This window comes from Corvus moneduloides, chromosome 33 (assembly GCF_009650955.1).
Source record: "Corvus moneduloides isolate bCorMon1 chromosome 33, bCorMon1.pri, whole genome shotgun sequence".
Lineage (NCBI taxonomy): Eukaryota > Metazoa > Chordata > Aves > Passeriformes > Corvidae > Corvus > Corvus moneduloides.
Genome location: NC_045508.1, coordinates 987,523 through 1,009,984, shown reverse-complemented (window position 1 = coordinate 1,009,984; position 22,462 = coordinate 987,523). Strand labels below are relative to the sequence as shown.

General features: G+C 52.8%; 1 protein-coding gene across 1 annotated transcript; it reads right to left on the bottom strand.

Moving 5' to 3' along the window:
• Positions 1-12,993: 12,993 nt before the first annotated feature.
• Positions 12,994-20,724, bottom strand: LOC116437133 (serine/threonine-protein kinase pim-2-like). The gene is made up of 8 exons (XM_032094692.1): positions 20,664-20,724; positions 17,674-18,680; positions 17,506-17,556; positions 16,934-17,300; positions 16,104-16,280; positions 15,706-15,855; positions 14,613-15,523; positions 12,994-14,325 (listed from the first exon to the last, which is right to left on the bottom strand). Exons 1-6 carry the CDS (start codon positions 20,722-20,724, stop codon positions 15,749-15,751), a joined length of 1,770 nt encoding a protein of 589 aa, XP_031950583.1. The 3' UTR covers positions 12,994-14,325; positions 14,613-15,523; positions 15,706-15,748.
• Between the last annotated feature and the right edge of the window lie 1,738 nt (positions 20,725-22,462).

Sequence of the window (22,462 nt, the reverse complement as noted above, 5' to 3'; positions counted from 1 at the left end):
ATTCTAACTAATTTCAACATAGCTAGCCTATAACTAAAATCTTTATGTTTCTTCTAAATCTATGTTTCAAACGCTGAGCATCATGAGGCCGGGGGGACCCCATTCCTGAGTGAGTGCTGGGGTATCCCACATTCCTGAAGGGATATCAGGGTATGTCCCGTTCCTGAGGCAGTTTTGGGGTGCCCCCAATGCTTAGGGAGGGGTTCTGAGAGGGGGGCTCTGGTACTTGGAAGGGGGACCTATTGTCAGGGAGCCGGGGAGCCCATTTTGGGAAGGATGCTGCTGTTTGTGGCAATGTTGAGAGGTTCTGAATGGGCTGTGGGGCCCTGGCTCTCATTTTGGGACTTGAGGTGAGCCCATGGGCACAGCAAGGCCTGAGGAGAGGTTCCAAGCTGCCATTTGGGATGGAGGGATTGAGCGGGTGCCTCCAATAAACTCAATGCCAGCCCCAATGTGTCGATGGCAGCCCCAAATGGCTCGATCCATCAGCCCCAAGGCCCGGCTGTGGGGAGTCAGGAACCACAGAAGGGGAATTGGTGTCCAGGAGGGGTGGGATGGGATGGGATGGGATGGGATGGGATGGGATGGGATGGGGGTGGCATCATGGGGGTGGGATGACGTTTGGGAGGGATGGGGTGGTTTGGGCACTTGGAGTGGAGCACTCCAGGGAGGGAAAGCAGGAGCTGCTTTTGGGGAGGCTCCTGCTGCTTTTTGACAATTTTGGGGCCTCTAAGTGGCTTCTGGGAGATTGCAGTGAATTTGGGGTCATAAAACCCCCTCTGCAATTTGGGGGGCTGAGGTGAAGTCCCGACATTTTGGGAGGGTGAGGGTCCCCCAATTGGGAGGGGATCCTGCTGCTTTGCAACCCTTCAATGGGGTGAGAAGCGGCTTGTGAGGGAAGGAAGGAAGGAAAGAAAAGAAAGGAAGAAAGGAAGAAAGAAAGGGAAAAAAACCCCGAAAGCAACAAGGAAAGGAGGAAGAAAAGGAAAGTAGAAGAGAAGAAAGAAAAAAGAAAGAAAGAGAGCAACAAGAAACAATAAAAAAGGAAAAAAAAAGAAAGAAAAAACATTTAAGAATGAAGAAAGTAAGCAAGGAAAATATTATAAGAAAGAAAGAAAGAAAGAAACAGAAAGAAAGACACAAGAAAAAATAAAAGAGAAAAAGAAAGAAAGAAGAAAGACAGAAAGCAACAAAACCCAGAAAAATGGGAGAAAAAAGATTTAAAATTGAAGAAAGAAAGAATAAAGGATTCAGTAGCGTGAAGCGAACAAGAAAAAGGAAAAAGAAAGAAAGAAAGAAAAATAGACTCAATAACATGAAACCAGGAAGAAAAATGGAAAAAAAGGAGGAAAGAAGAAAGCAACAAGAAAAAAAAAGAAAGAATCGAAAGAAAAAACATAAAGAATGAAGAAAGCAAGCAAGCAAAAAGATAATAAAAATGAAAGAAAGAAAAGAAAGAAAGAATAAAGGAAATGAAAAGACAGAAATCATCAAGAAAATGAAAAAAGTGAAGAAAAAAGAAAATAAAAAAGAAACAAAGAAAGGAAGAGTACATAACATGAAACCAACAAGAAAATAAATTTAAAAAAAAGACAAAAACAGAAGAAAGAAAGAATCAAGGAAGAAAGAAAAACTAGAAAGAAAGACACAAGACAAACCAAAAAGTGAAAGAAAGCAAAAAGGAAAGAAAGAAAAAGTAAAGAAAGCAACAAAAAAGAAAAAAAAGGAAAAAGAAAACAAAAAGATAAAAAATAAAAGGAAGAAAGGAAGAAAGAAACAGGTAACAAGAAAGGGGAAAAATTAAAAAATGAAGAATCAAAGAAAGAAAGTAAAAAGACAGAAAGCAGCAAGAAAAGGAAAGAGAAAAGAAGAAAAGTAGAATAGAAGAAAAAGAAAGAAATAAAGCAAGAAGAAACAGGAACAGAAAAAGAAAGCGAAGAGATAAAAAAGGAAGGAAGAAAGAAAATGCAAAGTGAGAAATCAACAACAAATTGAAAAAAGAGAAGAAAAAAGAAAAGAAGAAAGAAATGAAGAAAGAGTAAGTAACATGAAACCAACAAGAAAATAACAAAGAAAAAGAAAAAAAAGAAAAAAAAAGAAAAGAAGAAGAAAGGAAGAAAGAAAAAAAGAACAAAAAACAAAGACACAAGAAAAAATAAATGAAAAAAAGAAAGCAAAAAAAAGAAGACAGAAAGCAACAAAAAACAAAACAAATTTTAAAAAATATTAAAAAAATGAAGAAAGACTCAATACCATAAAACCTACAAGAAAAAGGAAAAAAGAAAGAAAGAAAGAGATAAAGAAATAAGAAATCAACAAGAAAAAAAAGAAAAGAAAGAAAGCAACAAGGAGGAAAGAAAAAAAAAGAACAGAAAGAAAGCCAGAAGAATAAAAAGTTAAAAAAGAAAGAAACCAGAAAGACAGAAAGCAACAAAAAACAAAAAAGGAAAAGAAAGAAAAAAGATTTAAAAATTAATAAAGAAAAAAGCTAAAAGAAATCAACAAGAAAATGAAAAAAGCAAAGAAAAAGAAAAGATAAAAGAAAGAAAGACTCAATAATATAAAACCAAGAAGAAAAATGGAAAAAAAGAAAGAACAAAGAAAGAAACAAGAAACAAAAAAAGGAGGGAAAAAGAAAGAAAAAACATTTAAAAATAAAGAAAGAAAGAAAGAAAGAAAGAAAGAAAGAAAAAAACCCAAAAAGATAAAAACATGAACAAAAGAAAGAAACAAGACAAGGAGAAAGAAGAAAAGTATAATAAAGGAAAAGAAGAAAGAAAAAGGAAGCAACAAGAGACAGAAAAAGAAAGAAAGCAAAAAGATTAAAAAATGAAAGCAAGAAAACAGGAAAGGAAGAAAGGAATGAAAAAAGGAAGAAAGAAGGAAAGAAAGAAAATGGAAATGAAAAGACAGAAATCAACAAGAAAAGAAGTGAAGAGAAAGAAGAAAGAAAGAAAGACTCAATAACATGAAACCAAGAAGAAAAATGAAAAAAGAAAGAAAGAAGAACAAGAAAAATGAAAAAAAGGAAAAAAAAAAGAAAGAAAAAATCATTAAAAAATGAAGAAAGCAAGCAAGCAAAAAGATAATAAAAAGAAAAGAAGAAAGAAAGGAAGATAATAAAAAGAAAAGAAGAAAGAAAGGAAGACAATCAAAAGATAGAAATCAACAAGAAAATGAAAAAAGGGCAGGAAAAAGAAAAGAAGAAACAAAGAAGAAAGAAAGACTAAATAGCATGAAACCAACAAGGAAATAAATGTAAAAAACGACAAAGAAAAGAAGAAGGAAAGAAAGAAACAAGGAAGAAAGACAAAAAAGAAGAGAAAGAAAGAAGATGAAAGAAAACAAAAAAGAAAGCAAGCAAAAAGGAAAGAAAGAAGAAAATCAGAAAGCAATAAAGAAGAAAAAAAAGGAAAAAGAAAGCAGAGAAAATAAAAAGAATGGAAGAAAGCATCAAGAAACAAAAAGAGAAAAAAAGAAAAAACCATAAAAAATGAAAAAACAAAGAAAGAAAGTAAAAAGAAAAAAAGGAAAGAGAAAAAAGAAAAGAAGGGAAGAAAGAAAGAAAGAGAAAAGACAAATGAACAAGAAAATGAACGAAGTGAAGAAAAAAGAAAAGAAGAAAGAAACAAAGAAAAAAGAATGCAAGAGTAAATAACATGAAACGGACAAGAAAAGAAAAAGAAAAAGAAAAAAAACAAAGAAAGAAACAAGGAAGAAAGAAAAAAAGAACAGAAAGACACAAATATACACAAGAAGAAAATAAAGAAAGAAAAAAGAGAAAGAAGGAAGAATGACAGAAAACAACAACAAAAAACAGGAAAAAGAAAAAAAGATAAAAGAATGAAGAAAGAAAGAAAGCTAAAAGAAATCAGCAAGAAAATGAAAAAAGCAAAGAAAAGTAAAAGATAAAAAAAGAAAGAATCAATAACGTGAGACCAAGAAGAAAAATGGAAAAAAGAAAGAAAGAAGAAAGCAGCGAGAAACAATAAAAAAAACCAAGAAAGAGAAAACATTCAAAAATGAAGAAAGAAAGAAAAAAGCAAAAAGATAATAAAAATGAAAGAAAGGAAGAAAAGAAGAAGGACTAAAACCATGAAACCAACAAGAAAATAAATTTTAAGAAAAGTCAAAAAAAGAAGAAAGAAAGAAACAAGGAAGAAAGAAAATGACAGAAAGAAAGGCACAAGAAAAAATAAAAGTACAAGAGAAACAAAGCAAAAAAAGAAAGATGAAATACAGAAAGCAACAAAAAAGAAAGAAAAAGAAAAGAGGTAAAAAAATGAAGAAGGAAAGAAAACGAAAAGAAATCCACAAGAAAATTTAAAAAGGGAAGAAAAAGAAAAGAAGAAAGAAAGACTAAGTAACGTGAAACAAAAAAAATTTTAAAAAAAGAGGAAAGAAAGAATCAAAAAAGAAAGAAAAAAGAAAGACACAAGAAAAAATAAAAGAAAGAAGAAAGCAACAAGAAAGCAACAAAAAAATAGGAAAAAGAAAGAAAAAAGAGAAAAGAATGGAGAAAGAAAGAAAGCTGAAAGAAATCAAAAAGAAAATGCAAACCTTGTGCCACTGCGGGACCTTGTGCAGCCAAGGAGAGCATTGTGAGAGTGCGGGGCCAGGGAACCAAGGCACCATTGGGACCTTGTGGGGCCTCCTGGGCTCAAGGGACCATTGCCACACTGGGGGGCCTCATGGAATGAAGGGTCCATGGTGCCACTGCAGAACCAAGGACACCATGGTTACACTGCGGGGCCATGGAACCAAGGCACCATTGGGACACCCCGTGGCCTCATCCTCTGGAATTCCAACAGCTCTGAGGGATGGCAGCACCTGCAGGCAGCACGGAAGGATTCTGGGGAGAGCCTTTGATCCCTGCTCCAAAGGAAATCAGAGAAAGAGCCCTGCTCAGATCAAGGCACCTTTTCCTTTTCCTTTTCCTTTTCCTTTTCCTTTTCCTTTTCCTTTTCCTTTTCCTTTTCCCTTTTATTTCCTGGTGTAAACTGTTGACCTGCCTGTAAGGTGCAGCAAAAGCTTTGCAGGGTTTGGTTCAAGGTCCCCAAGGTTGGAACAGGGAAGTGTTTGAGTCCCTTCGAAGAGAAGGGTTGGAGTCTTTGTGCCATGCCTGCCTGGGATCCATGGAACAAGTGTGTTCTGGCAGACTCTGGGATCTCGAGAGCAATCCCATGCAGGAGCCAGCACTGGCCCTGCACCCTGGTGGGAGCAGCGTGGTGCGGATGGGAAACGGGCAGCTGGGTGTGCAGCGGGAACCTCGAGCCAGGTCATAGAAGGCCAGGCTTTAGCTTTGAACACAGCAGCACAAAAAGCAGAATGAATGACCTTTCCTAGAAATCACTGAAGGAAAAAGGGTGACCATATGGACTGATTTGAACTATGGGTTTGGAATAATACACGCCCAGGGAGCCTCATGGAAGGAAAGGGCACAGAGGTCTCCAGTGAGTACAAAAAGCAATCAGTCACCTGCTGCAGAGTGTGCCAAAGCCAAAAGAAGTGGCCCTGCTGCCCTTGTAAAGCCCATGGGTTTGGAGACTCCCCAGGTAATCCAGGGAATCCATTGGCTGACCAAACAGCTCAAGAGGGTGCTGAAAAAGCTCTCCTTGCACTAATACCTAGCAAAAACTGGAATGTTCTGCAACAGAAACCAGATTCCAGTGATCAGGACAGGCAGTCAGCCCCAGCAGCAGCAGCAGCTACGGAAAATGCCAGCAGGTGATTGGTAACCCCGTGTGGGCAGGTAATTGTAGCTCCACAATTAATGTATAACGGAACTCAAACATCAGGAAACCCATGAGGAAATGGAGAATATGGTGGCCAGTTTACAAAGGCATCTAGTAAGCACAAAAATGGCAAAAAATGATAGATCAGTTGTTGAGAAAGATGGGATTAGTTTTGAAGGAAGAAGGCTGCCTCCAGGGCTCGTTAAATGGGAATCACCAGGTGATTTTGGCAAACTGATTTTGCAGAACTGCCAAGGCAGAAGGGGGACTGGCACATTTTGGCATTGGTGGATCCTTCTTCTGGATGGCCAGAAGCTTTCCCATGTGGCACCAACAAGACAAGGGAAGGCTCAGAAGTTTTGCTGAAATGAATATTTAATAGCACTGGGACTAACTCTTGTAAGCCTTAAAAGGTGCATGGTTCTCCACAGATCATTGGGGCTGAACTCGCCTGTACATCCTTTCCAACCAGGAGATGCGGTGTGCATCAGAACCTGGAATTTTGGACCAATCCAGCAGAAGTGGAAGGGACCATCTCAAGTCCTCCTGGTAACCTACCCTGCACTCAAGGTTGAAGGAATCAAACTCGGGGTTCATCACATGCAGGTAAAACCAGCGAGCACACATTAAACACAGCAGAAACAAGACTGACTGACACCGTGGGGTTTGGGGTTTTACATAAATCCTATTGTTTTAGGTATTGAATATGATTTTCTAAGGGGATACTATTTATTGGATCTGGATGAAGATGATCAATAATTGTGTATCTATAATAATAATAGAAACGATGTTCCTGACTTCTGGGAAGGGAAATGCGGTTTTCAAAGTCAGTGCAAGATGTTGGCAGACGACAGAATGTAACCCCTGTAAGAGCTTGTTTGCCAACACCAACCTCTGCAGAAAATCCAGTTCCGTGGGGAGCTTCAGTCAGCAATTTGACAAAAATCTGGGAACACGTGTGGGAAGGAAAGCACCCAGGGCACCTGGACAGGGATGGAAGGAGAATATTCCTTACCATGGACACATCAGAACAATAGTGCTGAGAATTGTAACACTTCCAAAGCGGATCTGGAAATTACCTCAGGAAATATTGATCAGCTGACAGATTGCACTGATACCCCCTGGGGCTGTCAAATTCCAGAAGTATGGAATCACCCTCAGACAGGACAATGGGAATGTTTCCAGCCAGTTCAGGGGTGTCTGGGCTGGGAAGGGAGCCCAGGCCTCCCACAGGACCCCTTTACAGGTGGGTATAAAATATCCTGATTTAACAAGGTCAAGGCCAAAGGATCCCAGGACAAAGGAAAAGTGGGATTGCCCTAGGACAGACACTTGAGCTGTTTGGAATGCTGAGGTCCAGCGGCTCCTGGCTGTGGCCCAGGCTCTGAGGCTGGGCTGTGTTTGTAGAAATGATTCTGCCTTTCTCAGTGACACCTGGGCTCAGCCAACAAACAACGAGCCTTGGAGAGGCACAGAGTGTCAGCAGGACACGGTCAGATCCTTAGGAGCCCCAGGATGGGTGGGAAGTGATGGAATTTGGAGCACACATTTGCCCCTGGGAGAATCAGGAGCACCATGGACACTGGGGGTATTAACGTTCTGTCCCTCGTGCAAGGAATCACCATCGGGAACCCGACTGTGGGGAAAGGTTAAAGGGGATGGAACTGGGAAACCTCCCAGTGCGGGAACTCCAGCGGGATGGATTTTAGAATCCATCTCTGCTGTGCAAAGATCTGCCTTTAGGAACAGACCAGCCACACACCATTGGGCTCTGCAGATGGAAACTTGAGTGAATGCAGCTCCTTTGGGGTTTGCTGAAATAAAGGAACAATTGCCAGGCACAGCTAAAATGACCTTCCAGAGCAGATTGGCTTTAGCCCTATTGCTGCTACATGGACAGGGAGTATGTGGATTCTTGAACTGAAACAGCAACACTTGTTGTGTGCACATTCCAAATGTAATGCTGGATTGGATGATCAGGTAGAGAGGATAAAATTGGTTGCTGCATCCAGCAGGGAATTAAGGGCAGGATTATAAAGTAACTGTTTGGATAAAATATTTAAAGGATTTTCCCTGACTGATGGTTGGCCTCACTTTTGCAAAGTCTAACTGGGATCACAGCAATACTTGTGCTTATGACGTTTGCTTTGAGCTGTGTAAAGAACATGGTTGTGAAAGCAGCTGAGGAACTCGTGGGATGTGAGTAAAGGAGCAGAGTGAGGCTTAGGAAGGCTTGAAGGGAAGAGAAGCTTCCCAATCCTCCAAGGGGGGGAAATTTGCCAGATGAAAAACTGTTTGCACCTGGTGGGTTCATACAATGCTTCTTCTCCAAAAGCCACTGGCCATGGAACTGCACAAGGCTGATTCTGTGGGCAACAACCAGCCCAGGTGTGCCAACTTTCACCAGTTCACCGGGCAGTCAGGGCTGGCTTTGGGGTCAGTGACCACCAGGGACCCCCAAAGATACCCCCAGGGCAGAAGAACAGATGTGCAAAGGGGTGGGGGAAATCTGCAATGATTTTGGGGAAATGATATCGTGTGTGTGTTTATGGTGGGACAATCTGGGAATGTGTCTGTGAAACAGTCTGCAAACAGGAACATTCCTGAACTCGGCACACACGACTTTGGGAGGGGCTCTCCCCTCATGCATCCGGCCCAATAAAGAATGCTGCTGCTTCGTGCTGCGCTGGTGCTGAGGAGGTTTTGTTTCACTGAAGTTTTGGTAACACCTCTGTGCCTGTGTCACAGAACCACAGAGCAGCTGTGATGTCAGAAAGGGGCTGTGTGACATCACAGAGTGGGCTGGGACATCACAGGGTATTGGTGTGACATCACAGAGAGGGCTGGGCCATCCCAGAACAGGCTGTGACATCACAGAGGGGGTGGTGACATCACAGGGTGGTTGTATGACATCATAGAGTCTACTGTGACATCATGGAACAGTTTTGTGAAATCACAGAGTGGTGCTGTGACATCAAAGAGTGGTGCTGTGACATCACAAAATGGGCTCTGACGTCATGGGGTAGAGATCAGACATCATCTCAAAGACTATGACATCACTGAGAAATTGTGACATCACAGAGCAGGCTGTGACATCACAGGGTGCTGGTGTGACATCACAGAGGGGTTCTGTGACATCCCAGAACTGGCTGTGACATCGCAGAGTGGGTTGTGACATCACAGGGTGGCCGGATGACATCATTGAGTCTACTGTGATATCATGGAGCAGCTCTGTGACATCAGAGAGTAGTGCTGTGACATCAGAGAGTGGTGCTGTGACATCACAGCTTGGGCTCTGACATCACAGGGCAGAGGTCAGATAGCATCGAGCAGAGTATGACATCACCGAGCAATTGTGAGATCACAGAGCAGGCTGTGACATCACAGGGTGCTGGTGTGACACCACAGTGCAGAGCTGTGACATCATAGAGAGGGCTGTGATATCACAGGGCAGCTGTGTGACATCACAGATGGGTGGTGTGACATCACAGAATGGGTTGTGACATCACAGGTTGGCTATGTGACATCCCAGGGTGGCTGTGTGACATCCCAGGGGGTTGGATGCCATGGCAACCCTCAGCAGTTCCAGTTCCCTTGGAAACGCCCCCAGGACCCATTGCTGCAGTCAGGCTCCGTGGCCACTTGCCCGCAGAGCTGTGGCTGCCCTCGGCTGCCATGGCAGCCCTCAGGACAGAGCGGTGCCGGGGCTGGTGCCAGCTACAATTGCAGTGACACTCGCTGATGCCCCCAGGTGCCACGGCAGCGGCCACAGGGACCCGTTCCTCACTTTGGTGCCACGGACACCAACGCTTGGCCCCGCTGCCATGGGCATTGGCACGGTCACCTGCACTCAGGGCCCGTGGCCGGGCACTGCTGCCATGGCCACGGGCACGGAGCCCTGGGCCACAGTCAGGTGCCGTGGCCACCAGCCCAAGGTCCCGTGGCCAGGTCAGGGGCATGGAAAGGAACCCATGGAGCTGTGGTGATGGTGGGTGGCCATGGGGTGCTGCTGTGGGCTGGGCCAGAGGGAATTTCCTTGCCAGGCCTTTCTCTGGGGCTGTGTTTGGCTCTGTGCTGAGCACAGCGTTGCTCACACTGAGATGGTTTTGTTCTTGCTCAGCTTGCACAGAGCCAAGGCCTTTCCTGCCCCTCGTCCGGCCACGCTGGCGAGGGGCTGGGGGTGCGGGGGAGCTTGGCAGGGGTCACAGCCAGGACAGGTGACCCCAACTGACCCCAGGCATATCCCAGACCACAGGACATCATGGCCAGTGTAAAAAGTGGGGGGAACAAGGAGGAAGGGGGGGACATTTGGAGGGAGGGTTTTTGTCTTCCCAGGTAACACTCAGGCAGGATGGGGCCCTGTTTTGCCGGTGGGCAGGGTCAGCACCAAAGACACAGACAGCAACTGAAGGAAATGTGCAATTTATATAATTGCCAATCTGCAAAAAGTCACAAAAGCATAAGCTCAGCAAAGCACATAATCATTAGCAAAGAATCACAGCAGGAGCAGCTCAGCAATGCCCCCAGTCATCAGTGCCAAAGATTGCCTGCAGTGATTAACCAAGATCCAGCCCCAGTGACCCTCAGACTTTACCATCACCCAGAGCCCCCCATCAGCTGGGGGAAGCTGTCCCAGCCAAGGACTGGAGAGCCACTCCCGGACACTGGGAATTCCTGCAGCTGCCTCCAGCCACAGCTGAGGCTCCAACCCCGCTGGGAGAGGGCCCAGCTTTGACAGTGCTGGAGAAACAAACTGACAGCACTTCCAGTGCGGGAACATCTGCTTTCATCCTCCTCTTGGCTTCCTCCTAAGCCTGGCCAGGGCTCAAGGAGGAGCCAAGGGAGCTGACTTTGACCATACAGCCCCAAACAAGGCCAGATGTCGGATTTCATGGCCTTGTCCGGCTGCTAAACACAGAAAGGTCAATACATGTTTCACTAATGAGTGGATACATCTATCACAGCGCTAATGATCATGCAAATTTAGGTAATGAGGAGATACAAAGATAACCTTTGGTTGGAAGGTTCATCCGGAGGTCACCTTTGGCTCAGGGCCTGTTGTTCAGGCCTCAGTCAGGCCTCTTGTTCAGGCCTTGGCACTTCAGGGATGTGGTTTAGTGCTGGGCTTGACAGTGCTGGGTTAACAGTTGGACTTGATGAGCTCAGAGGTCTTTCCCAACAGGAAGGATTCTGTAATTCCAGGATTCTGTCTGCTGCATTCAGCCAGGCCCATGGTAGCAGCATTACTTGGCTCTAAAAGTCTCCTCTTGCTCAGCTCTTGTGGCCTAAGACTTCAGCTTCTTCAGCTCCTGGTGCTGAGCTGCTCATGCTGAACAAGACGACTCGGAGAGAAGAATACAGCTCATCCAATTCCTTCTGGGACACGGAGAGGGGAGGCTGTGAAAACAGGAGCATTGTTTGCTGTGGCCTCCTCTGTGCCCTTCACGCCTTTCAGCGCTTTGAAACAGCCAAGAGCTTTCTCCAAGAGTGCAATGAAGCAGCTGTTCCTGCTCCCAGTCTCTGCCCTTGACTGCTTTTGTCCCTCTTGCTGTGCCCTCTGTGCCCCCGGGGCTCGGTGGCTGCTGCCCAGGGCTGTGGCACTGGCACAGATCCAGTGCTCGAGACCCTCCTTTCTCTGCCCTTGGAGCTGCCTGCTCACAGCAGCCTTTTCCATCTGCAAGCTCCACACGGACAGGGAGTGCCCACCTCTGCTCCTTGCACACCCTCCAGGAGCCCAGGGCTGCCATCTCCAGTCCCTGCTGGCACTGAGGGCTCCCAGGTGCCCCAGGCTGCTGTGACACCGCTGCCAACGGGAGGGAACAGCAGCAGGGGCTGTGCTGAAAGCTCCATTTGCTGCTGCTGCTGCTGCTGCTGCTGCTGCTGCTGCTGCTGCTGCTGTGGGGGTCATTTGTCTAGCCCTGCCCCAGAGCCAGGGATCAGATCCAGGCCCTGCTGCTGCTCCCTCGGGATCAGGCACAGTTTGGGTGTTGCTGTCAGTGCCAGCAGGAGCGGGCGCTGGAGCAGCGGGTGCTGACAGTGCCCCAAGCCCCGGGCCCCGAGGGGTGCCTGGGCTGCGGGGCTGGCAGGGAGCTGCCCCTTGTTCTCCCTGTGCCTCACGCAAAGCTGGGCCGCTCACAAGTGGGGCAGCACAGCAAACAGGGAGCCTGCCAGTCTCTTCCAGCCCTGTCTGCTCAGAGATTGGGCCTTGGAGCTGCAGGGGGACAAAGGCAGCTGCTTCTGGTCCCTCTGTGTGTCCCCGCGTTCAGCAGTGCTGCTCCATCGCTCTGTGCACAGCAACGGGGAAAAGCCTCAGCCCTGCAGGGTCAGGAGCTGCCGGGCTCTGCCTGAGCAGCTCAGCCAGCAGGAAGGGAGCTGCTCCACATGGAAACAAGGAGTAAAGGATACTCCTTTTTTAGAACATGTTTTCCATTTAAAATAATGGGGGGGAAAATAAATAAATAATAATTTAAAAAAGATAAAATCAACCCCCAAATGTGTAGTGGAAAATCTTCTGTAACTCTGGATTAAGAGGTCTTTTTCCAAAGAGAACTGAGGTATTTATTTTGCAAATGTACTGATGGTGTGGATCCATCTAACTGAGCTCTTCAGCATTTTTTAAAGATTATAAGGTTTGTTTCCAATACTGTTAATTTAAATTGTGGCTGAAGCAACAGGAAATTGAAATATGGATTGAGCATGACTTGTGTCTTGAGTGTAAAACTATTGAAGTTTGTAACATGGCCCTAAAATCTTGCAAATAGAGATTATCAATCCCAGTGGGATGTGTGACAGCAGCTTTTCCTGGAGGATGTGCAGCATCCCAGAGACTGCAGCAGTGTGGCTGTGGGTGCTTGGAGCTTTGTCCTGTGCCCCTCCAGGATGTCCTGAAACAGGACCTCACTGGCCACCAGCCCAGGTCACCCTCTGCCACCGCAGCTCCTTGGACCTTGTGTCCCCAAAAGCAGACACAAAGTGTTTCTGCTGCTCCCCCTTTGCACAAATCCACAGAGAGCTGGGATTTCTCCTAGTCTCATGTCTCCCTTGTGCCATATTCCTAAAGAACCAGCAGCCCCTCCCGATGAATACGACGAGTTCCACGGATGCTCCGCTTCCTTCCTAGAAATCTGGAAACTGCTTCTAAATGCTGCTCCCTTCAGCTCTTGGACACCTACTGACACAGAGCAGGGAAAAAACATCCCCTGGCTGCCAGCTTACAAGGTGAGTTCCGCCAAAGTAAGAGCTCTGCGGGAAATCTCTATCCATGCCTATCCTTTTAATCCATCTGTGCGCATAGGGGTTGCACATAGATGTGTCTGGTATCTGAAGGAAGGAGTGCACAAGCACCGGGATTGACACTTTCCCTCTCCATGTGCATTCCACAGCCACGGGTACACAGACGTGATGGAAACCCTCGCACAGCCAGAGCCTTCTGTCCCTGCAGAACGGAGCGCGGCGGGTGGGGGCGGTTGGTGGGCAGCGAGTCCCGGACAGCGGGCGAGATCCGGCTCCACAGCTGCCAGGCCCCGCTAAGGCTTCATGCCGCCTCCTCGGCAACAGGAAAGGCCTTCAGCCTCGTCCCTGCCCAGAGGAGCAGCGCTGGCCTGGCTGCACAGCTCCTTTTCCCCACAGGTCACAGGAGATGAGATCACAACGCTTGCAAACACCGACTGCGAGCCACAGCTCTGGGTGCTCACCATGAACCTCAGCTCTGCGAGCGCTGTCTGCCCCAGGCTCCAGGGGATGCAGTGGGAGCCCGGCTGGGCTCTGCCCTGGGACCATCCTCCAGGGACAGCTGCACACAGGGAGCATTTGGTTGCCACAAAGAGCCAGGCCATGGCTGCAGGGAGCTGCTCCAGGTGCGGCCTGCACTGCTGTGTGCTGCGCTCTGGGGCTGCTGCTCCCCGCAGAGGGGACTGCACTGGAGTGCCAGAGGAGACAGAGAAGCTCCAGCTTAAGCCTGACTGGGCTGGGTGGCTGGGCTGGGAAGAGTGGCGAGAGTCAAGGGCATTCACAGAGCTCATGCTGCTCTGTGAAGAACGAGGAAAAGGGAGTGGGAACCCAGCAGTGAGCAGAGCTGAGGCCTGGAGAGCAGCTCTGAATGACACCCAAATCTCACCAGACCTCTGAGACATTGCTGTTCTTCAGGCAGTGACAACATGAGTCCCTAAACCTGGGGCTCACTCTTCCTCGTGGCCAGGGGCATCAAGGAAGGCTACAGTGCAATGGGGACTGCAGTGAGCTGGGAACTCACTGGGGGAAAGAGGGAGCACTTGTGGAGCAAAAGGCAGGTGGGGGAGAGAACTGTTCAGAGAAGGGCTGAGCTTCAGCTTGAGCAAGCTGAAAAATGTCATTGGGGGTCATCCCAGACTGATTTCATTTCAGAAGTTACTGAACAAGTTTGTTATTGGGGGGTGGCATATTTTCCCCTGGAGGTGCACGCTCTGCAAACGTGAGCTGCACTGCCGAGCTGCTCAAGCACGTCTCTGCTGCAGGTCACGGCGTTTCTTCTTTGGCTTCTCGTGGCCCCGGGGCTGAGCCGCAGCAGAGCCCTGGCGGAGCCCAGAGCAGCCTCAGCATCCACAGAGCCGGGCTGCAAGGAGACAAAGCAGAAAGCGCCCGTCGGCTGAAGGCTCCTGTCCCCCTTGTCCCAGCCGCCCGCGGTGCCCAGGCCGTGCTGGCCGTGCTCAGAGCGCTGCCCAAAGCTGCCCAGCATTGCTGCCTCTGGGAGCAGAGCAGGAGGGCAGGACACGTGCCCAGCCTGCAGCCGGCCGTGGCACAGCCACCTCCTCAGCAGCTGCCCAGAGCGGGATGCTGCTGCGCTCGCTGCCGTCTCCCAAAAGCCCTTATCCCAGCCGTGCCAAGAGGACGGGCACCCACCTCACGCCTCCCGCCGCCAGAAGAAAAGCTGCTCCCAAACGCTGTCCTCAGCCTTCTCCAAGGGCACGTCCCACCCACGCCGCAGCTGCTCCCAAGCACTTCGCCATCCGGACCCGACAGCACCTAGAACGCTTCCTTTGGAAAAACAAACCATAAATCAATGAAAAGAGATTACAGACAAAAAGGGGAAACAAGGAAAAAGGTAAAAAATCTTCTCTCTGCTGGGGCCTTGAGGAAGGCCCAAGCCCGCCATGCGAGGGAAAAACCCACCCACGGGCCAGGGCAGCCCACGCTTTCTCCCTTCCCCCTGCACTGCCCCCAAAAGTCATGCTGAGCCCAAAGCCAACAAGGGCAGTGGAGCAGCCCAAGCCCTTCCTTGCCTGCAGAGCAAAGCAGCCCATGCACAGCTTCTGCTGTCCAACCTCTGCTCCCACCATGGGGCTTGCTTTGTGTCGGGCCGGCTGCCCCAGCCCCAGCACGGGGCACGGTGGGTGCTGGGGGCTGTTGGCAGGGCCAGGAGCAGACTCCCAGTTCAAAACCAGCCCAGCCTATCTATCCCCCAGCCCTGCCAAAAAGCAGCTTGGCAGCCGACTGAAGAATTGGTTGCATCCGCCCCAGCAAAGGGGGGAACCTTTGCTTCCCGGCCAGGCTGTGCAATGCACAAATCTGGGAGCAGCCCCCTGCGTGTGGACTCATCTGCAAATTCGCCGTGGAGCCTGGCTTTGGAGAAGGTGCCACAATTGAAGTCCATCATCTTCAGCTTGCCAGGTGGAGGAAGAGCTTGTCATCCTTGATGTCACCCTCCATGTCTCCAGCAGCAGCAGCCGCACCTGGCACAGCTTCTCCAGGGGCTTCTTCTTCCCTGGGGCTGGAGCAGGCTGTCAGTGCTCTGCCCAGGGCCCCGGCTGTCGCTGAAGCAGGACAAGCAAAAGCAGCTGCCATGGGGGCCACCAGTGCTGGGAAGAGCAGCTCAGCTCCAGCAGCAGGGCTGCGCGTGCCCAGCTGAGGAGCCCTGCGCAGCGATTCAGGCAGGACAAAAACTCTGCCTTTCTTTGCTGCCTCTTGCCAAGGCACGTGTGCAGCTGGAACTTACCGGCTCCCTGGCTCAAAGCGTGCGTGTGGCTCTCTCCCTTCTCCTACGGCACGCGAATATCCTGCATCCAAGGATCACAGGACAGGTCTTCTAATGAGGGCCTTTCCGAGGAGAGCACGGATAAACACCGTCGGATGACATCCTGGCACTCTGCGCAGAGAAAGCAGAAAGCACCAGTCAGTTGCAGAAGGCTCCTGTCCGCTTTGCCCCACTCTTGCCATGGCCAGGCCGTGCTGCGTGTGCTCAGGGCTGTGCCTAAACTTTGCCATCAATTCTTTCTTTTGGAGGGGAGCAGGACATTGCCACCTCCTCAGCAGCTGCCAGTGTGGCATGCTCCTGAGCCCGCTGCTGTCTCCCAGCACTGCTATTCCCCCCGTGCTGCAGAGACGAGGATCCACCTGGAGAGAGCCGTCGTGGGAGCGAGAGCCGGCCCCAGGTGCTGTTCCAGCCCCTCCTGAAAGGGTGCTCCCCGCAGACCATCTGGTGCAGCACGATGCCCAGGGACCAGACGGTCGCTGCCTCGCCGTGGTACCAGCCGAGGTGCGTCCATTCCGGGGGGCTGTAGGACGGTGTTCCTGTGGAATAGAGATGGAGTTCTTCAGGGGGACGCTGCCTGCTCCCAGAGCCTCGCCCCAGCATCCCTGGGCATGCGGGGGCCGCACCAGCGGCATGCGGCATGACCCGCTGCCCTCTCGCCAGCACCTGGGGCTTGTGTACAAACTGGGGGTTGGAAAAGAAGCCGCTGGTGTCGCAAGAGGGCAGCGGAAGCCCTGGCAAGGCCCGAGCATTCCATGCAAAGGAAAAACCCACTCCGTGCTGGGGAAAAACCACGCTTTCATCCTCCCTGCCTGCACTGCCCCAGAAACCATTCTTAAGCCAAGGCAAGCACGGGCAGCAGAGCAGTCCGAGCCCTGTCTCGCCTGCACACCAAACGGGCTGGAGCACAGCTTCTGGCCCCCCCTCTCTGCTACCCCCACCCACGGGTGTTTCTGTGGCGCTGGCTGCCCCAGCCCCAGCGCCAGTCCTGGGCAGAGGGGCTGGCAAAGGCTGCCAGCAGGGCTGGAAGATGGGCCCTCAGCCAGCGCCGCTCAAAAGCAGCTCAGCTGAAGACTCCGGCTGCCATGACTGGCAGCAAAAGGGACAATCCCCCGGGCCACAGCCGGCTTGGGCTGTGAGCTGTTGGGCTCTGAGATGCCGCTACCAGGAGCCTCCCCCTGCGTGGGCTCACCTGCAAAGCTGGTGTAGGCTGCGGCTTGCAGGTAGGTGCCACAGCCAAAGTCGATGAGTTTGGCCTGCCCGGTGGCCAGGTCAACCAGGATGTTCTCTGGTTTGATGTCCCGGTGCAGGACCCCGCAGCTGGTGCAGTGCCGCACGGCCTCCAGCACCTGGCGGAACAGGTGCCGCGCCACCTCCTCGCCCAGGAAGCCCCGTGCCCAAATGAAGTGCAGGAGGTCCTGAGACCGCTCCGGGCGCTCCAGCACCATCACCACGTTGCTGGGGAGCTCCAGCCACTCGTGGAGCTGGACGATGCCGGGGAAGCCAGCGGACACCTTGTCCAGCAGCACGATCTCCAGTGGTGCTCGGGTGCCGTCGGGCTGGGGGAGGAGCACGATGCCGTCAGCGGGGCCGATGCCGTGCCGGGGCTCGGCAAGCCCTCAGCCAGCCGGGGACGCTCTGCGCGCTCCGCTGGCCCCACGGCCGCTCTCCCTCGAGGCGTTCTGGCGGCTTCCACCCTGCCGGGCCTCGGCTCATCCCCGCCCGTCGCGCCCCGGCTTCTCCCGCTGCCCCTCGCTCACTCACCAGCTGGCCCCAATGGTGGATGCGGTTCCGTGGCACCCGTTTGATGGCCACCTGCAAGGCAAGGGGAGCAGCGGGCTGAGCTCGCCGCCCGCCGTGCCGAGCCCCATGCTCCTTCTCCTCCTCCTTTGCCCCCCGCCTCCTGCGCCCGCCGCCGGCCCCGCCACTCACCGGGGCGCCGTCCGAGAGCCGCGTCGCCGCGAAGACGCTGCCGAAGCCGCCGCGCCCCAGCAGCGAACCCAGCCGGTAGCGCTCCTTCAGGCCCTGCTGCGCCTTCCCTGCCGGCGAGACGCGGCCGTCAGCGCTCGGCCCGGGGCCAGGAACGGCCCCCGAGCGCCGCTCAACCGCCCCGGGCCGGCCATCCCCACATGTTGGCTCTTTTGAAGCGGACACCGGCGGCTCGGGGCCGGCGGCCGCGCTCAAGAGCGGCGGACTTCGGAGCGGGGAAGACGCTGCGGAGGCGGCGGGAGCGGCCGCGCCGCCTGTGTCCCCGGCGGGCCCCGGCAGGAGCCGAGGCCGGGGCCGGGGCCGGGGCCGGGGTCGGGGCCGGGGTCGGGCCAGCCGGAGCCAGGGGCTGGCGATGGTGCCCAGGAGCCAGGCGCTGATGCCCGCCCAGCAGCGCCACAGCCAGGACGGCGAGAGCCGGGCGGAGGCGGGACCGCGGCGGGACGCCCGGGGGCGGGGAGGGGGCAGCCCCGCCCGGGGCCGGGGGCGGGCCGGGGGCATGGCCCGGCCGGGCGTGGGGAGAGGGAGGCCGCGGGAGGCGGGGTTGGGGAACGAAAGGGAGAGCGGGAGAGGGTGCGAGACACTGGGAGAGGGAGAGGAGGAGCAGGAGAAGGGACGCAGAGGGTTCGTGGACTCGCTGCTCTTGTGCTGCTCTTGTGCTGCTGCCGCTGCTGCCGCTGCTGCCGCTGAAGCGCTGGGAGCGTTTGTCCGCGTGTCCGTGTGTCCGGTGCCCGTTTGTCCGTTCCCCCCCGCGCGCCCCACGGCCGAGCCCCGCGCGCCCCGGGGCAGCACGGGCCGCTCCGCTCCGGGGCCGAGGCGGAGTCCCGGAGCATCTCTTCCTCCCGCAGCCACAGCAAACCCGCTCGGCCATTGGGAGCGTTTTTGCACAGGTTTCCCTTTGAAGGGCTCCTCTCTACCCCCATTTCCAAGGAGTCTCCCTGGGGTTTTGGCACCTGCAGCGACAGGGCAGCGATTGGGCTTCAAACTGCAAGAAAGACATGGAGGGGCTGGAGCATGTCCAGAGATGGGAATGGAGCTGGGGAAGGGTCTGGAGGACTTCTGAGGGGCAGCTGAGGGATCTGAGGGGGCTGAGCCTGGAGGAAAGGAGGCTCAGGGGGGAGCTGGCTCTCTCCAAGTCCCTGACAGGAGAGGGCAGCCAGGAGGGCTGGGGCTCTGCTGCCAAGGGAAAGGACGAGAGGAAATGGCCTCGGGGGAACCTTTGGGGTGGATGGTGGGGAAATTCTCATCCTCCATGTCTCGACAGAGGGGGAGGGGGGGAGGGGTGGGGCACGACCTGGGGACACGGGGGTGGTGACGCTGGGCTGGGGACACGGGAAAGGGCACGGGAAAGGGCACGGGAAGCCAAAGCCCCGCTGAGCGCTGGCGCTGGGCTGGCACGGGGTGAGCCGGCAGCAGGGCCCCACAGCCCTGAGGGACTCGCCCTGACGCCCGGGGAGTATTGGTCCTGGTCTCTAAAAAATGAGACTCAATAAAATACCATTAAAAGATGCCTCCTTCTCCTTCTCCTCCTCCCCCATCCCTTCTCCTGCTCCCCCCGGGCCCAGCGCCCACCCTTGGCCCCCCGTTTTCCCAGCGCGGTCGCATCCCGCGGGAGGAGCAGGGATGGAGCCCGGACAGGTCGGGCTGGGGCAGGGCTGGGCTGTGGGCCCGGCCTGGGAGCCCCCCACGCGCCCCCTCCCCAAATTCCCCTGGCGGGGGGCGCTGGGGGCGAGGGGGGGCGCAGGTGGGGTCCGGGTGGGGAGCGCTGGGCGCTGCGGGTCTGCCTGGCAACTGGTGAGTCACCAGCGCCGCGCGCTCTGATTGCCTGAAGGTTGTTCAGCGCCTTCTCTGATTATCTGACACTCGCGGGGAATTTTGGTTGGTCGGTGGGGGCTGTGGGGCGGCTTAGGGGGGGGTCTCTGCGCCTTTGGGGTTCGCTGGGTGCCGATTTGGGGTTGAGGTGCCTCCCAAGGACCCCCCCGGGGGGGCGACACAAGGGTGACACACGGGGGTCCCCATTCCCGATCCATCCTGGGGCCGGTTCCGCCCCCTCCACTCTCGGTCCCCGCGCGGGATCCCCCAAAGTCCCTTCCCACTGTTCCCCAATCAACGGGACCGGGGCGAACTGGGAAGCCTTCCTGGGAACACTGGGAGCAGCCGGGCAGGGGCAGAGTGACAGCGGGGCTGGGGGGGACACACGACCCCCCAAAATCAGTTCAGTGCCGCAGCGTGTTGTGCACAATTTCTATGCTGATAGGAGAAGGGGGTGCTTTTGGAACGTGTTCCTTCCTGACACGTCTGTCTGTGGGAGCTTTAGGTGCTTGGACTCAGGGATAGCGAAGGTGTGTGAAAGTGACTGGGCTGCGAGAATCCTGTTGCACAGGGAAGAGGGAAGGTCAGCAAACGTTTCCTGTCCTGGCACATGGCTCAGTCTGAACTGCAGCTGGAGATGCTTCACTTCCGCCAAGGACTGTGCCACCTGGAGAGAAGGATGCGCTCTATGGAGTTGAGAAAGAAAGTGCCTATCACTAGCTTGTTTCCTCTAGTTCCTAGACAGCAAAGGGGCTATGAAAGCCAGCACTGGCTTTTTGTTCTAGGACTTTTTCTTGACAAGCAGCTGCTGGATGTTTGCAAGGGGGTTTGGGCTATGCAAAAACGAGAGGGTAAGCTGGTACACTGAGCTTGAGAGCAAAAGCATATCTTCAGGGATTTGGATGCATTTCAGAGGGTGTGAGTTCCATGCTGAGCAGCTGATGGCACAGAAAAGGTTCTAAAGAAAGAGGCCCTGCTGGAATTGCCTTTTCTTTTGCAGCCTAGAAACTGCACAGCCAACAGCGAAAACGATTCCTCCTCCTTCCCCGCTGCATGCAGCATCACATTCCTTTATGTCTCCAAGAGGCAGGATGCACAGCCGAGCTCTTCCACCCACTGCTCACACACGACTGGGGCCGAGCCAGCGAAGCGCTTGGCTTTTTCCTGGCCACTGTCAGCACTCATCGAAACAAGCACACGATAGCGCTGCCCACTTGCAGAAGAAGGAATCACTGCGAGCCCAGCTCGAAAGCAGCCCAAGGGCAGAGGCAACTTGGAAACTTCCCTGCTCTCAAATCAACGGTGTCAGGACAAAAAGATTTCCCTCATCTTCCCCTTGCAAGTGCAGACTCCTCTTTGCACCCACACTCCAAGAGCAAGATGAACTCCTTTGCCCTAACTTGCACTTTCCTTCTCAGCTCTGGGCACCATCCTAAGCCTTCCCTCTCGCAGAGTCAGGATCCAAAGACAACGGCACCAGCGACTGCTCACACACGAAAGGCACCAGGACAAAAGGCTCCCGAGCTTGGCCTTTGCATTCCCGCTGACAGCTCAACAGCTCTAAGCCAGACAAGTGCCTGGTGGGAACAGCCTTTAGAATCACTCCGAGCACCTCATGACAAGGAGCTGCAGCGTGTGGGGAATGAATCTCCAGCAGCCTCCTGCCCCAGCGTGTCCCCCGGGAGCAGCCATGCTCCAGGCCGTGACTGCCACCTGCACACCCAAAGGAGCCGGTGTTCCACACCACGGCTGTGCTTGGGACAGAGACACGAGTGGCCACAGAAGTGGCCATGGCACTGTCCGCACGCTGTCCCTGCTGCTTCTCCCCCAGCCGCTGGCGGGGCACCAACTCCCAGCCACCCACTCCTAAAGCCACTGGGACACTGTGGGGGCTCGTGGAAGCCAGCGGCCACTGTGACACAGCGGGGCTGCACTGAACCCACAGTGCTTTTTGACCCGTGGCTCCCAGGAGAGCCTTTGTGATGCTGGGGACCTACACGGAACCCTGGCTCCACTGTGACACCAGCACAGAAGCTCGGGGAGCCCTGCAGACCGTGGGGATGCTAGGGAAGCTGACGGAAGCCTGGGCACCACAGTGACGCTATGGAACCTGGTGGAACCGAGGGGCCACAGTGACACTCTGGGGCCTTTTGGAAGCAACGAGACCCTGGTGGGAAGCCACGGGATGATTAATCCTGGCAGGAACCTGCTCCAGGTGGGCTCCTCTCTCCCGGCTTCCACAGGTGCTGCCAGGATCCCACTGCGGCACTGGCTTGTCACGGGCTCACGGCTTCCTTTGGGAATGGCTCTGCTCCAGGATGGCATGCTGCAGAGAATGCAGGTAGATTTTGTGCTCACTCCTGGCATGCAGGTGGACAAGAAAGCCTGATCCAGCCCCCCCTCAGCCCATGTCCGGCTGTGTCATTGGAGCGGGGGAACTTTGGGAGCAGCCCCAGCCCTGCTGCACAAATCCACAGAGAGCTGGGATTTTTCCAAGTCTCGTGTCTCCGTTGTGCCGTATTCCCAAAGAAGCAGCAGCCCCTCCCGATGAACACGGCGAGTTACGCGGATGCTTGTCAGCTCCACTGGCTGCCTAGAAATCTGGGAACTGCTTCTAAATGCTGCTCCCTTCAGCTCTTGGGCCCTGAACGACACAGAGCTTGGAAACAAATCCCCTGGCTGCTGGCTGACAAGGTGACTTCCGCCAGAGTCAGAGCTCCGTGGGAAATCTCTATCCACGCCTGTCCTTTGAATAGATCCGCACACGGGGTGCGCAGGGACGTGTCCTGTATGGAAAGGAAGGAGTGTGCCAGCACCGTGACTGACACTTTCCCTCTCCGTGTGCGTTGCAGAGCCACGGGTACACAGACGTGATGGAAACCCTCGCACAGCCAGAGCCTTCTGTCCCTGCAGAACGGAGCGC

Bases quoted from the DNA above. Each gene is read 5' to 3' on its own strand.
- LOC116437133 (XM_032094692.1), bottom strand. From the start codon at position 20,724: ATGAGTGCTGACAGTGGCCAGGAAAAAGCCAAGCGCTTCGCTGGCTCG. The intron at 17,301-17,505 runs GTGAGTGAGCGA...CTCCTCCCCCAG, and splicing joins TCCACCATTGGGGCCAGCTG to CCCGACGGCACCCGAGCACC. The intron at 15,856-16,103 runs GTGGATCCTCGT...TTCTCTGCGCAG, and splicing joins CCCACGACGGCTCTCTCCAG to AGTGCCAGGATGTCATCCGA.